The sequence below is a fragment of the Mustelus asterias genome, chromosome 2, assembly GCF_964213995.1.
Source record: "Mustelus asterias chromosome 2, sMusAst1.hap1.1, whole genome shotgun sequence".
Classification (NCBI taxonomy): Eukaryota; Metazoa; Chordata; class Chondrichthyes; order Carcharhiniformes; family Triakidae; genus Mustelus; species Mustelus asterias.
Window position 1 is genome coordinate 46493255 of NC_135802.1, and position 15214 is coordinate 46508468.

Consider the following 15214-nt stretch of genomic DNA (forward strand, 5'->3'; position numbering starts at 1 on the left):
ACTTGATCTGGGAATGCTCGAGAATCAATTCAGGCAGCTCTCCAAATGAGAACCACAACTTAGTGCCATTCTCCTGCCTTTCCTCGTACCCCTGCACATTGTTTCTATTCAAGTGATCATCTAATGCCCTCTTGATTGTCTCGACAGAACCTACCTCCACCACACTTGCAGGCAGTGCACTCCAAACCACTTATTGTATGAAAAATAGTTTCATTCACATTACATTTGCTTCTTTTGCAAATCACTTCAAATCTGTGCCCTCTCGTTCTTGATCATTTTACCAAAGGGAACAGTTTCCCCCTATCTACTCTGTCCAAACCCCTCATGATTTTGAACATCTCTATCAAATCTCATCTTAACCTTCTTCTTTCCAAGGAGAACAGTCTCAATCTCTCCTCATAACTGAAGTTTCTAGGCCCTGGAACCATTCTTGTAAACCTCTTCTGTACCCTCGCCACTACCTTCCTATAGTGTGTCACTCAGAACTGTGCACAATAATTCAGCTGAGGTCTAACTAGTGCCTTGTAGAAGTCCAACATAGCCTCCTTGCATTTGTATTCTTGTCTCTATTAATAAAGCCCAAAATACTATATGCTTTGCTTACTGTTTACCACCTGTCATGCCACTTTCAATGGTCTACGCACATTTAAACCCAGGTCCCTACGCTCCTGCACCTCCTTAAGAGTTTTATCCCTTATTTTATATTGTATCTCTATGTCCTTTCTACCAAAATGCATCAACTCACACCTCTCCACATTGAACTTCATCTGCCACCCATCTGCCCTCTCCACCAACTTGCTGATGTCTTTTTGAAGTCCCACTGTCCTCTTCACAGTTAAAAAAGTTTTTTTATCATCCGAAAACTTTGAAACTGTCCCTAACACACCAAGAGTTTTAAAATGCTGATAAAGAAACTGGAGAGGAGCAACTATTCTATGTGGTCTGGAAAATACCAACTTGTCTACAAGAATGCACAATAGATGACATTGATGAAACAACCATCAAGGTAGATGCTCCCAGGTCAGCTACCAGCATTGGGAGCACAGAAGAGAGAGCCAGACTGGAGAAGTCAGCATGCCCAATTCACAGTTCTCACGATTTTCCATTCTTTAGGATTATTCACTGGAAAATTGGAGTGCTGTGAATCCAATTTACTGACCTCAAGTACGTGTTGCCATTGAAGAAGGCTTCACATGCAAAATCTGCTCAGTGTTAATTTACCCCTGTGTTAATCTTTATGCAGAAAAGGGTCAATTATCCCTTAATAAAGAACACTTGCTTCAATTCACCATAGATTTACTTGGTCATTCAGCGCTACAAACTTCTTACCAAGTCCTTTTACGATTCTTTTTCGCCAGTGCAAATGAAGTAGTCCAGCATGCAAATTTTTCCAATTAAATTTAAGTTGTTTCCTCAAGCCATTCTCGGATCTGGAGAATATACTGAGTAATAATAGTGCGGAAACCATAAGCCACAGTGAGAGTGAAAGGCCAATAATTAACAGAGGATTAAATTGTGTTAACACCTTTGCCAAAATAATGGATAAATAGAATTCATTAAAAAAACACTAAACAATTGTCCTTTATTATCACACACTGGATTTCTTAGTAAAGACTAAGCTGCATTTTTGGGATTGACCTTAAAACTGGCAGTTTCGGGTCAAGAGAGAGTTTACTTTTATTCAGACTGTTCTTGCCAGAAAACATTAGTAACTGGTCCCCTATTTAGCTCATCTCGAGGTTATTGCGTCCCCAATATTCAGAAGCAAAGTCAATTAACATTAAACATGCACAGAATACTTCAATATAAAATTTAGTAAGTTTCCATGTTAAATAAATTTTGGTCTTATATTAATATCAGCAGTGACATATGTCGAGTATGTATTGTAGTTTCAATGAATATAGTCAGACAAACTTCAATGATATTGCAGTGCAACTGATACATTGTATTATGGAGCAATTAAATATACATTTGGCTTGTGGCTGAATCCTGACAAAAGCATTTTCTTGCAAAAGAAATACTAATATGATGCTAATAATATTACGTTTTTTTCAGGGAACACACAGGTTGTCTTTTTGGAGGTTATTCACCTTAAGTAGAAGCTTCCATACATGAAAGTTTCACTGGTTTTATTATGGCCACTAACTGAGGATTTTTTTTTTAACTTTGATTGACAATTCCACCCACAATAGTTTAATTAAACGCTATAGGAAAATACGTATTTCTCTTTTTGTGAAACAAGTAATAATCAATCTGTTAAATATATAACTCAAAATTTGAAGTGTTTTTCTAGCGGCAATCGTAAGAACATATACCATCTCTTCTCACTGATAACACTCATGCCCTCAAGTTGTGTCTAGATTTGTTCTTCACTGTTCCTCTGATTGTCTCCTGTGGTGTAATGGAGGGGTGGCACCTCTCACAGATGGGTCCATTGCACTCTTTGGAGGAGTTCATCCTATTTTGGTCCTCACCTTCACCAAGTTCTCACCTGTGGTTTCCAGTAGTTGTTAGCAGGCATACCTTGGTAAACCAATTCGACAGGCAGGTCAAACCGAGTGAGCCTGGCCTTTGGGTCTCCTACCTTTGGCAGTTAATGGATTTGTCTATCCTGGCATGCAAAGACTGTTTGCAGCAGACTGGGCTGTTGAGACCAATCCAAGATCCATGGCCTTGAAGGTGGGTCAGCACCATAAAAGTTAACGTAAAGTTTATTTATTAGGTAGGCTTACATTAACACCGCAATGAAGTTATTGTGAAAATCCCCCAGTTGTCACACTCTGATGCCTGTTTGGGTACACTGAGGGAGAATTTAGCATGGCCAATGCACCTAACCCGCACATTTTTCGGACTGTGGGAGGAAATCGGAGCGCCCGGAGGAAGCCCACGCAGACACGGGGAGAACGTGCAAAGTCCACACAGGCAGTGACCCAAGTTGGGAATCGAACCCGGGTTCCTGGCGCTGTGAGGCAGTGGTGCTAACCACTGTGCCACCCACCATGTTGTGGAATGTGTAGAGTTCAACAAGACACAGAAGATGTCCTTGTCACCTACTGTATCCGAATCTATCTCCTGACACCTCAACTCGTCTTGTCACTGGACCAAGGTAGGTCAGGATGAGAGTGAAGTTGATGATGTGCAACTCTCTCTCACTATAATCTAATTCACACCAGGCTTGTTCATCATCTTTCTATCCTTGCTGATCCATCATCTACCTGTTCTAAGTCCTGTGGCCACAGATGGCCATAGACTTCACTCTATTTTTATTATATATAAATATGACCATGGCTAATTTATGACTGAAGCCATTGCTGACTATGACTGAAGCATTAGCAACTTCCTGCCATTCAGAATGGCTACAATCTCATTATCCTTGAAAAGTTCATAGTAATCCTATGCTTTCAGAGACCAACTTCCAAATGAATAGTACAAAGACCATTTACATTTCTACGGCCAGACCCAGCCAACCGAGACTACCTGTCTGATGGGACAAAGGACCTTGAAATCCCCTTTGAAATTATTAATAGTTGAAACATTAACCATCTCAAGAATCTAGACAAAGGAATACACAACCATTGTCCAAACCAAAGTGGAGAAGTAGGAATCATGTCACATGACCCTTCAGTGCCCGCCCAATTCCCAATCAGCTGGGTTATCAGTTATTTTGCCTTGTGGAGCTACAAAGACAGATCACCATCTTCCATCGAGCAGGCAGCAGCTGAACCAGAGTTTTGTCCAGGTTTAAATTACCTGACCCCCATCTGCACTGTTTCTGCAGGAACCCCTGACTTTCAATACCAGTGCCTACAAGACTAATTCATCTCTACATGCCCATCTCATCATGGAAATAATCTCTACTGGAACAGTGAATTATCCAGCATCAGTCTTTAGCCTGCCAACTCTGAAAGAATACACCATTGGACTTTGACTCTGGACTCATGTGAAACAATAATATAATTCTTATTTCCTCTGTGATCTTTGCTCCGGACCTCTTTCCTTTTCTTATCCCTCTTTTATGGTATGAATATATCGGGGCTACATAGTCACACTCCCCTCCCATGTTTTGAGTGTGTGTAAAATAAACTAACCCTCTGATTTCAACTTGCCTCAAGTTTCTGTCGAGTTGGCAATTGAAATTGGATTATTTTGAAACTGAGGGAGTAAGGAAAATGCACCACCACTTATTAAGGGGGAAATCAAAATCAAAACATGTTTCAGTATATGGAGGGGCGGTGAGAGGAGAAATCGTGGCTGATTAAATGAAACCCCTTCCTGTCAGTAACACTGGTCAGAAATCTCAGTGAAATATTTCAGTCTATTTGGGAGTAAAGAACCACACTGCAAGAATACAAAGAGGGTCATCTGGCTTGATGGACCAATAGGGACCAAGAGCAGGTGATCACCCCAGAGGATAGAGTCTTCTCTCAGGCAGAATACATCTGGAAGCCATGTAGTAAGCATGTAAGGACTGGAGCAGTCGGATAGGCTGCCCCAAGGCAGTCTAGGGCTGCAAACGCCTGCACATAGTTTCTCTTATTCAGTAAATACCTTCTGTTCCTAACAGAGCCTTAAGTGTCCTGACGATTGGAGTGCCACTACTTAACAAACCTGACCAAGGCTTTTAACACAGTCACCTGTGAGAACAGAGGAAATAAAAGCAGGAGTGCACATCCTGGCCTATCAAGAAATGATTCAAAATATGATCATGGTTGATCTTGGATTTCAACTGAATTTTCCCGTTTGCTCCTCATATCTCTTAATTCCTTGAGAGACCAAAACTTTGTCTATCCCAGTCTTAAATATATTCAATTATGGAGCATCCACAACCCTGGGTTGCAGAATTCCAAAGATTCACAATCCTTTGAGTCAAGAAATTTCTCCTCATGCCAGTCCTAAATGATCACCCCTTACTCCTGTACCCCCAAGTCCTCATCCAAATTCTTCTTAAATGTTGTGAGTTCCAGAAATGTTGTGAGTTCAGGCAGTGAGTTCCAGATTCCCATCACCCTCTGGGTGAAAAAGCTTTTCCTCAAATCCTCTTTAAATTTCCTGCCCCTTATCTTAAATCTACGTCCCCTGGTTATTGGCCCTTTACTAAGGGGAAAAGTTCCTTCCTATCTACCCCATCTATGTCCCTTATAACCTTGTACAACTCAATCAGGTCCCCCCATAGCCTTCTCTGCTCAAAGGAAAACTGCCCCAGCCTATCCAGCCTCTCTTCATAGCTGAAACACTCCAGCACAGGCAACATCCTGGTGGATCTCTTCTGAACCCTTTCCAATGCAATCACATCCTTTGATGTTGACTTTGAGTTCTTGGAAGAACTGGTCCAGGATCACTACACCTAGGGCAGCCTACTTTGAAAGCAAATGCATATGAGAGGCCGAGAGACAAAGCAAGAAGAGGAAATCCTGAGCCAGCAACTCATCCAGACTTCAATCATGCACAGTATCCTGTCCTATTTGCAACAAAACAGTCCAGCTACAGATCAGCTTAGAGGTTACCGGAACCCTTCCAAACACCATAGGTTATAAACCTGGATCATTTCAGCCTCAAACAATCGACAAGGATGTTCGGCTCCTGGACAACAAAATTATGGGGGGACCAAGGACTACCAAGTCGGTGAGACGAGAGAATTTGTTGATCATCACACATATTATGGCAAAAGATTATAATGGGTGCCATTTATTTTCATCTAAAGAGCAGACCTGTAAGTATCTTCAAGTTGGTAGATATAGGAGCAATCACCAAAACTTTGCTGCTGTTCATGCCAGCAGCATCTCACGGTCCCACCAATGGCACACTCCCACCGCAGGTTTCCCGGCAGCAAGGGGTGCATTCAAAGGGAAACCCCGTTGACAACAGTGGAGCCATAAGACCCCACCGCCATCTGTGAGTGGCACATTGCCTCCTACCACTGTGAAACATGCAGCGGAGAGGGAGGAAAATCGCACCCAGTAATCATGTCACTAACTTGCTAAGATTCAGAAGCTGGGACCTAATCAGGTTAAAGAATTGCATGTGGTGGATAACAGTTCACTGTATTTTCAGAAAGGCGTTTACACCAAGGAGACCTGAATGAAGGTCAAGGCTGCTGGAATTAATGGTGATTCAGGTAGTTAGATTTGAAACTGATTTGCCGATAGGAAGATGATGATCTTTTATTTGTTCTCACCAGTGGGCATATGCTGGAGAGACCATAATTATTTCCCATTGCTTCTTCTTGAACAGCCCTTATTTGTATAATTGAGTGGCCTGCTCAGTATTAAAACACAACCATGTAGCATGGAATGGAATTACACGTAGACCAGAACAGATGGTTATGTTCCCTTCCCTCAAGGACATTAGCTTGGTGCTAGCCTACAATTAAATAGATTTATTGGGGTTAGAAACTGGAATGAAACAGGCACATAAATGAACAATCTTGGGGCGTGATATCCTGCCAAAATTGGATCAGGTCATTTTTCAGTTATCCAGTTGAACCAGGTATTACGTGCTTCACACATGATTTAAATCCACTCGTAGTATTAACGGTTTAACTTGTAAAAGGTATCTTGCTGCTTAGCCCACTCTCTTTAAATTGATCTGCACCGTTTATCCCACAGACTGTTGACAGATATCTCTCTAATGAGAAATGTGAATATTCAGAAACAGTGGTCCACAATTTATGAGCACGTTTGAAAAACTGAAGTTAAAAATATGCATTAAATGTCGAATCATGCTTTATTTATGACACAGCGCAGTGAACGTATGGAGAGTATGTCTATTTTGAGACACTCTGGGGATAGTTTGTCACTTTAGCTATGAACAGATTGAATTCTCGAAAGAGCAGCAGAAAAGGTAAGATGATGGATGAAAAACAAGAAAGCAATTTTTCAAGATGGGGAACCAGATTTCTCCAGTTTATCATGCAAAAAATCAGAAGGAGGGGGGTGAATTCTTGTACTAAAGGCATCAGCTCTGCCTCTTACAGCCAATTCCACAGATTTTCTTTAATGAAGTAAGACATTGCCGTGCCACATAATCAAGTTTTTAATACAACTCATTCTTCACAATTTCCTGTAAATCATTGAATGTTGGCTTCATTGCATACAGTGACTGCGGTAAACTGATTCCTTTTGCCACTATTTGGAAGCAATTGCCATGTGGAACAATGTGCAGTCTATGCATCAAAAATAACAATTCTTCTGGCCACATCTACTCGTTCGAGGGCAAAATTCCTATCCAGAAATGGATAAATCATTTTGCAACCACCACACTTGAGAGTGGTTTTAAATTAAAATAAATCAGCCTCCATAAGTACAAAACAAAACAGGGATTGATTAACCTCCAGTGAAAAAGTAATTAATCTTCATTTTACAGGGGAAATAAAACACCTCCAGAATTTGGAACATTTTTTGTCGAATCTCCGTGGCATCTGAGAGTCTGTAATAACATTGCATTAGTCCGTGTTTAATAGATGCTAATTATAAAATACATTGTTCTACAGAGGAACTCAAAAATGGAGGAAAAGAAGACAAGATGATGAAAACTGTACACGTAAGTCATTCAACTAAAGATTAATTTTTCAAAGCTGTTGTAAAGTGACAAAATCAAAAACGGAAGTGAGCGTTTGATGGAATGCTGAGCCTTGCATAGAATCGTAGAATTCCTACAGTGCAGAAGGAGGCCATTGGGCCCATCAAGTCTGCTCTCTGACAGGGCATCTTACGCTGGCCCCCATCACCATAACCAAATATTTACCCCACTAATTCTCCTAACCTACACATCTTTTGGACATTAAAGGAAAATTTAGCATGACCAATTCACCTAACCTGCACATCTTTGGACTGTGGGAGGAAACCGAAACACCCGGAGGAAACCCACGCAGACATGGGGAGAACATGCAAACTGCACACAAACAGTGACCCGAGGCCGGAATCGAACCCAGGTTCCTGGCGTTGTGAGGCAACAGTGCTAACCACTGCGCCACCATGTCACCCCATGCCGTTGCTTTCTGCTCCTATTATTTTTAACTGTTTCCCTTTAAAATTGCTTTTTAGATTTTTTTGTATTTTTAATTAAAAACAAATGATATTTTCCACAGTTCTTTTTCCTGATTGACAGTCAGTGGCTAGTGGGGTTCTGCAGGGATCTGTGCTAGGAATGCAACTGTTCACATTATATATTAATGATTTGGAAGAAGGAACTGAAAGTATTATCTCCAAATTTGCAGATGAAACAAAGTTGGGTGGGAGGGTGAGCTGTGAGGAGGATGCAGAGATGCTTCAGCGTCATTTGGACAGGCTGACTAAGTGGGCACCTGCATGGCAGATGCAATATAATGTGGATAAATGTGAGGTTATCCACTTTGGTCGCAATAATAGGAAGGATAGATTATTACTTCAATGGGTGTAAATTGGGAGAGGTAGATACTCTACGAGATCTTGGAGTCCTCGTGCATCAGTCGCTGAAAGTAAGCACGCAAGTACAGCAGGCAATAAAGAAGGCAAATGGTATGTGCCATCCTCATAACGAGAGGATTTGAGTAAAGAAATAGGGATGTTTTACTGCAATTGTATAGGGCATTGGTGAGGCCACACCTGGAGCATTTTGTGCAGTTTTGGTGTCCTTATCTGAGGAAGGATGTCCTTGCTATAGAGAGAGTACAGCGCAGATTTGCTAGGCTGGTTCCTGGGATGGCAGGTTTGTCGTATGAGGAGAGGCTAAATCGGTTAGGATTATATTCACTGGAGTTTAGAAGAGTGAGAGGGGATCTCATAGAAACTTATAAAATTCTAACAGGATTGGACAGGGTAGATTCAGAAAGAATGTTCTCAATGGTGGGGGAGTCCAGAACTAGGGGTCATATTTTGAGGATAAAGGGTAAACCTTTTAGAACTGAGGTGAGGAGAAATTTCTTCACCCAGAGGGTGGTGAATGTATGGAATTCACTACCACAGAATGTAGTTGAGGCCAAAATGTTGTGTGATTTCAAGAAGAAATTAGGTATAGCTCTTTGGGCTGAAGGGATCAAGGGATATGATGGGGGGAAGGGGGATCAGGATATTGAATTCAATGATCAGCCATGATCAAAATGAATGGCGGAGCAGGCTCGAAGAGCCGAATGGCCTACTCTTGCTTCAGTTTCTATGTTTCTATTCTCCCAAGCTTATACAAAAAGTCCTGGTGATTTCTCTGGTAAACCTGGCTGGAAACTAATGGAGTTCCTTGTTTTAAACAACTACATCGATTGAGTCAATCAGAAATATCAGCGGACACCAAGAAAAGCTGTTTTTATTAACACACAAACCCATTTTTACTTTGCAGGGATGTTTAATCGTTTGTCAACTTTTATGTTGTAATTCGTTATCAGCAGAGATTTACAATTTTCAGAAGAAGAAGCGTAATGTCAATATTATCCACCCATTTACTGTGACATTTCATAGGATGGGATTTTCCAGCCCCCGGGTGTGTTGACCACCTGCAGGATCTTCCAGGCCCACCGACATCTAATGCGGTATGCGTGGCTCACTGATCCTGCCGTTGGGTCACCCGTCGCGGTGGGTGGCCTTTGGTGAGACGGAAAGACTCAATTGGCAGGAAAGGCCAGAAAAACCCACAATAGAAACTGATTATTTGATTCAGGACATACGGAGAACAACACTCGATGGCAGATCACTGAAGTGAGAATTGGAGTCAGGGGAACTCATAGCACAAAACGAGCCATTCAGGCCACCGTACCTGTGCCAACTCTTTGAAAGAACAATATCATACTTGGTCACACATCCCTTACTCTTTTTTTCTGTAGCCCTGTAATATCTTCAACTTCAATTAAATTAGGAGAGAAACAAATAAAAGTTAAGTACGGGAGACAGGAGCAAAAAGGATCAAAATAAAATTGTGCATTAAGGAGGGAGATAAGCAGTCAGAATTCACACCAGTGATAGCTGCTGGAAGAATGCATGCGTGGGTGTTGGCTGAGAATAGGGTTGTACTTGGCTGTATTGCTTCTGGTGATCAAATAGTGTGCTGACACTCACTATAGGTATAGTAAGCACCTGGATAAGGTCCAAGAGGCTGGCCAGCATCCAGAGAACTGAATCCTAGCAAGGAGTTAACACTGACAGAGAGAGAGGGGAAGGGAGAAAAGAGGAAGGAAAAAAATAGGGTTGAAGATTAACATAAAGCAAAGTTGATTAAAGCTGGGCGGCATGGTGGCACAGTGGTTAGCACTGCTGCCGCACAGCGCCAGGGACCCGGGTTCAATTCCCGGCTTGGGTCACTGTCTGTGCGGAGTTTGCACATTCTCCCCGTGTCTGTGTGGGTTTCCTCCGGGTGCTCCAGTTTCCTCCCACAGTCCAAAGATGTGCGGGTTAGGTTGATTGGCCATGCTAAATTGCCCCTTAGTGTCAGAGGACTAGCTCGGGTAAATGCATGGGGTTGTGGGGATAGGGCCTGGGTGGGATTGTGGTCGGTGCAGACTCAATGGCCAAATGGCCTCCTTCTGCACTGTATGATTCTATGATAAATAGCTCATGGAATGTACTAGTTACACTCTTTTTACAACAAATGAAATACAATCTGTGAAGCACAATACAAAGGATCACAAGTCAATAATGTTGATTCATTCCAAACTATATATTTGATTACTTGTACAAGTCAGAGGTAAATGTGAAAGTTTCATTTTTTGCTATTCACATCCTTAAGCAGATTAAGTATATTAGGAAAAGCTCATGGCCTAGAAATTCAGGCACTCAGGAAAACCAGGCCTGTTTACGGCCTAAGTACTCATTCGTTGGACATGGGTGTTGCTGGCTGGCCAGCATTTATTCTCCATCCCTAGTTTCCATTGGAGGGCAGTTGAGAGTCAACCACAATGCTGTATCTCTGGAGTCACATGTAGGCCAGACCAGGTAAGGACGGTAGATTTCCTTGCCTAAAGGACATTAGTGAATCAGATGGGTTTTCTGACAATCTACAACAGTTTCATGGTCACCAGTAGATTCTTAATTCCAGATTTTAAAAAAAATTGAATTCAAATTCCACCATCTGTCGTGGCGGGAATCAAACCCAGGTCCCCAGGATATTAGCTGAGTTATTGGATTAATAATCTAGTGATAATGCCACTTGGCTATCACCTCCCCAGTGGCAGTTCTTAAAGGGAACACCTGTGAGGCCACAACAAGCAGGATATGTTTTTAAAGTATACTTTCTGAATACAGAGCTGTGAGGAGCACGAGTGCCCCTCCTGACCCTATAGTCAAAGAATGCTGACCAATGGCTCAAGCTATCTCCCCTGACCTTCATGTCTCAGCAAACTGGGGAGTCCAAAGATGTGCAGGTTAGGTTGATTGGACATGCTACATTGCCCCTTAGTGTCAGGGGGACTAGCAGGGTTAATATGTGGGGTTACCAGGATAGGGTCTGGGTGGGATTGCTGTCAGTGCAGGCTCGATGGGCTGAATGGCCTTCTTCTGCACTGTAGGGATTCTATGATTCAAATGAGGCCAGCATAGATCAGCCATGATCGTATTGAACGGCAGGGGAAGGACCTGGTGCCCAATTCCTGCTTCTAGTTCTTGTGTTCAAATGATGGGTTGGATTTCACTGGCTCACTGGGTCAAATGATCTGCTCTCATTTGTTATTTCCTTTTGTGATTTTAATGACTGTCTTATGCCAGTTGATGCCTGGAATCTGATTTGAGTAAATTCATCTTCCGGGATCAGTGGCCATAAATTCAGCGACCAATTCACATGTGGCCTCAATCCAAAGTCAGGGATGTTTCAAAGATCCCGATATATCAGTTATTTCTGTCAGTAGGAATTCTTTGGAAATTCCAGCATTAGTCTCGGTATTTGTAATATTCCTACGTTACATAAATAGTTTATATAATTGAAACATCCAAAAACAATTATGACCTCCAAAGATGTCCTGAAGTCAAAACTGTCGCCTTTGAACCATACTTTTGTATCCTGTTTGGTAACTTTAAAAACATTTAATTAGAATGTTACAAAGCAATGGAGGGACCCACCAATGGGAATGGAGGGACTCTTGGGAAGCCATCCCCTTTACATAGATCCCATCCCCTCCTCCTTCCCTTAATAGGACTCTGTGACTAGCCATGGCATTCCTGACCACTCAGCTTTGGCTGGAGGCTCTGGAATCTTCATCCTCAGTCTCCTGCAGTACCAGAAGTGGCCACCATCCTGCTGGTGCTGTCAGTACTGGAGAGGTGCCAGTCGTTGGTGAGCCAACAGCTCTTAAAGATGGGACATCTGCCCCGCACCAGGATGTCCAGCAGGAAATTGTTCCTGTTGGAGCCAGTAGGCTGCCTAGTCTGGAACTAATCTTGATGGCGCTCCTGCAGTGGGGATACCACCAGCTCTATGGCTAGGCCCACTGTCATGACCATTAAATTCTGCCCAATGGTGCTATTTCATGGTGCAGAATATAGCTCTTTACTTCCTTAAAACATAACCATGTAATGGAGGACAAATTGGGGAAGGTCCTTGGGCTGCTTCGTTCCGGTGCACCATCACAGAAATCAGGCCCAGTTTTGGGCCCTGTCCAATTTCTACTTTTAGGTGTGTGAGAGTCTTCATCAACAGTGTTGAATCGAATAGCTTTCACTCATAACTCAAAAAATAACTTCTTTAAGAAAATCAACAGGTTTGTTTGAAATATTAAAGAGGAGTAGCATACATTCTTCCATGTTTAATGGTCTCTCGTGACTCAACATTTCATAGAATCCTACAATGCAGAAGGAGACGATTTGGCCCATCAAACCTGCACCGACAACAATCCTACCCAGGCCCTATCCCCATAACCCCATGTATTTACCCTTCTAGTCCCCCTGACATTAAGGGGCAATTTAGCATGGCCAATCAACCAAACCCGCACACCTTTGGACCGTAGGAGGAAACCAGAGCACCCGGAGTAAACCCATGCAGACACGGGGAGAACGTGCAAACTCCACACAGACAGTGACCCTAGGCCGGAATTGAACCCGGGTCCCTGGCGCTGTGAGGCAGCAGTGCCAACCACTGTGCCACCATGCACGTATGTACGTACTTTATAACTACAATCCTAAAAAAGGTATAACATTGTAATGGTTTGCTGTTTAGCGATCCATTGAAAAAAACAGTTCATTTATAACACTTTAAGATAATAAGCATACCTCAATTTTTGTATCATTGCTATTGTCCTCAGCAGGTTGAATGTCAAAGATCTTAGTAGGATCTGCAAAGTCTTGGTCTGGACTAGCTCGGTTTGTATCCACTGATTTGGGTGGTTGTTCTCGCTTCCATCGGTGATTGTAGGTTTTGACGTCTAACAAGATATCTGATGATAACCTCGGGCTAAATGCATAAAGCACCTCTAGAATAAAGATGGAGAAACAAAAGTCAGCTAATGTGGTGCAATGTATTATTCAGAACAGCAGAAAAACAAATTCCAAATGTTTAACACTGGAGGATCAGTCACTGAGCCTAAAGGCATCGATATCTGGTGAAAGCAGTTGAACACAAGATTTGGAACCTTACCAACCAATGTACCGGTTATGTGGAAGGTCAAAAATTGGAAAAGTAAATAAGATTCAATTGAGAAAACAAAAATAGAACATTGAATACCCTTCTTGAATAGGTGAAGGAATTTTTAAAAATTCAATCTTGCAAAAGAATTTTAAAAAGACTTGCAATTATAAAGGCTCTTTCATGACAACAGGACACCCCAAAGCTATTTACAGCAATGAAGTACAACAGGGATAACTTCCATGCTCTTCTATGAACAATGCCACAGAATCTTTTACATACATTTGAGAGAGCGGACCGGGCCTCAGTTTAACATCTCATGTAAAATATACCACTTCTGCCATGCAACACCCTCGCACTACTGCACCGGAGTGAAAGCCTCGAGTTTTGTGCTTTCGGGTGGGATTTTCCAGCTATTCCTGCCAGCAGGATCTTCCGGTCCCATGACAGCGACCTTGTGCCACAAGTTCCCCAGTGCCGGAGGGTGCGAACAACAGAAAACACTGTCAACAGCGAGGAATTTGGAATATCCCGCTATCGGCCAATGGCAGGTGGCATCCGCCGCGCCAAAACACATCACGGGGAGTGCGGAAAATCATGACCATAACCTTAGTGTGGCACTTGAACCTAAACCTTTTGACTCAGAGATGAGAGTGCGACCAATCGAGTCAGAGTCAACACCCAATGAAAGAGTAGGATAAGAAATATTCACTGTCTTGATATTAGCAGGTTAATAATTAATTCATTGTTTGACATTGATTACCCCACTACTGTAACTGAAACATTAACCCTCAATGGACAGCCGTTAAAATTCTGGACAGCCAGAACGCAAAGTGTAGTACTCTTGCCTTGGAATCACAAGGTTCCAGGTTCAAGACCTGTCTCAGGGCTTGGTGCATACGTCAAGGTCGACACTTCAGCGCAGTTTTGAGACCACACTGTTGGATGTGCTATTTTTTAGATAAGAATTCATTCTATGGCCCCCATCTGCTTGCTCAGCTAGATAGAAAGGATCCCATGGCATTATTTCAAGGAGTTACCTTGATGTGCTGGCCAACATTTATCCCTCAATCAACTTCACAGAAACAGATTATCTGGTCATTATCACATTGCTGTTTGTGGAAGTTTCCTGTGCACAAATTGGCTGCCGTATTTCCTACATTCTAACAGTGACGAGTTGGTTAGTTCAGTTGGCTGGATGGCTGGTTTTTGAAGTAAGGTGACCCAACAGCGCGGGTTCAATTCCCGTACTAGCTGAGGTTATTCATGAAGGCCCACCTTCTCAACTTTGCCCCTTGCCTGAGGTGTGGTGATCCTCAGGTTAAAATCTCTACCAGTCAGCTCAAAGGGGAGAGCAGACTATGGTGACTTTACCTTTCACACTTCAAAAGTACCTCACAGGCTGTTTTGTGTTTTGAGATTTCCAGTGATGGTGAAAAGAGCTATATTAATGCAACTTTTCATTTTTCATTCCAAATGCATTCCATTTTCCTCCTAACTGTATTTTACAGCCTATAGCTACCAATAAAGTTGAAATGCTTGTCAGAGCATATAAGCACTTGCTTGTTTGAAAATTGCAATATAAGTTAATACCTTGAAAAATAAATTGTCCAGTATATTTTATAAGATGATGTTTATGAAATGACTACTCTTCAGAAATGAAACAGCAAGTGTCACCAAATTGATAGTTATGTATAAAGTA

The 15214-nt window shown here is 42.2% G+C and overlaps 1 protein-coding gene across 3 annotated transcripts in view; it reads right to left on the reverse strand.

The window, feature by feature from the left end:
- plxdc2b (plexin domain containing 2b) overlaps positions 1–15214 on the reverse strand; it is a 404160-nt gene that overhangs the window by 209393 nt on the left and 179553 nt on the right. For all 3 annotated transcript variants that reach the window (XM_078234670.1, XM_078234661.1, XM_078234678.1), the window contains one exon: positions 13161–13360. In XM_078234670.1, coding sequence (XP_078090796.1) covers positions 13161–13360 — 200 coding nt within the window. The remainder of the gene's footprint in view (positions 1–13160; positions 13361–15214) is intronic.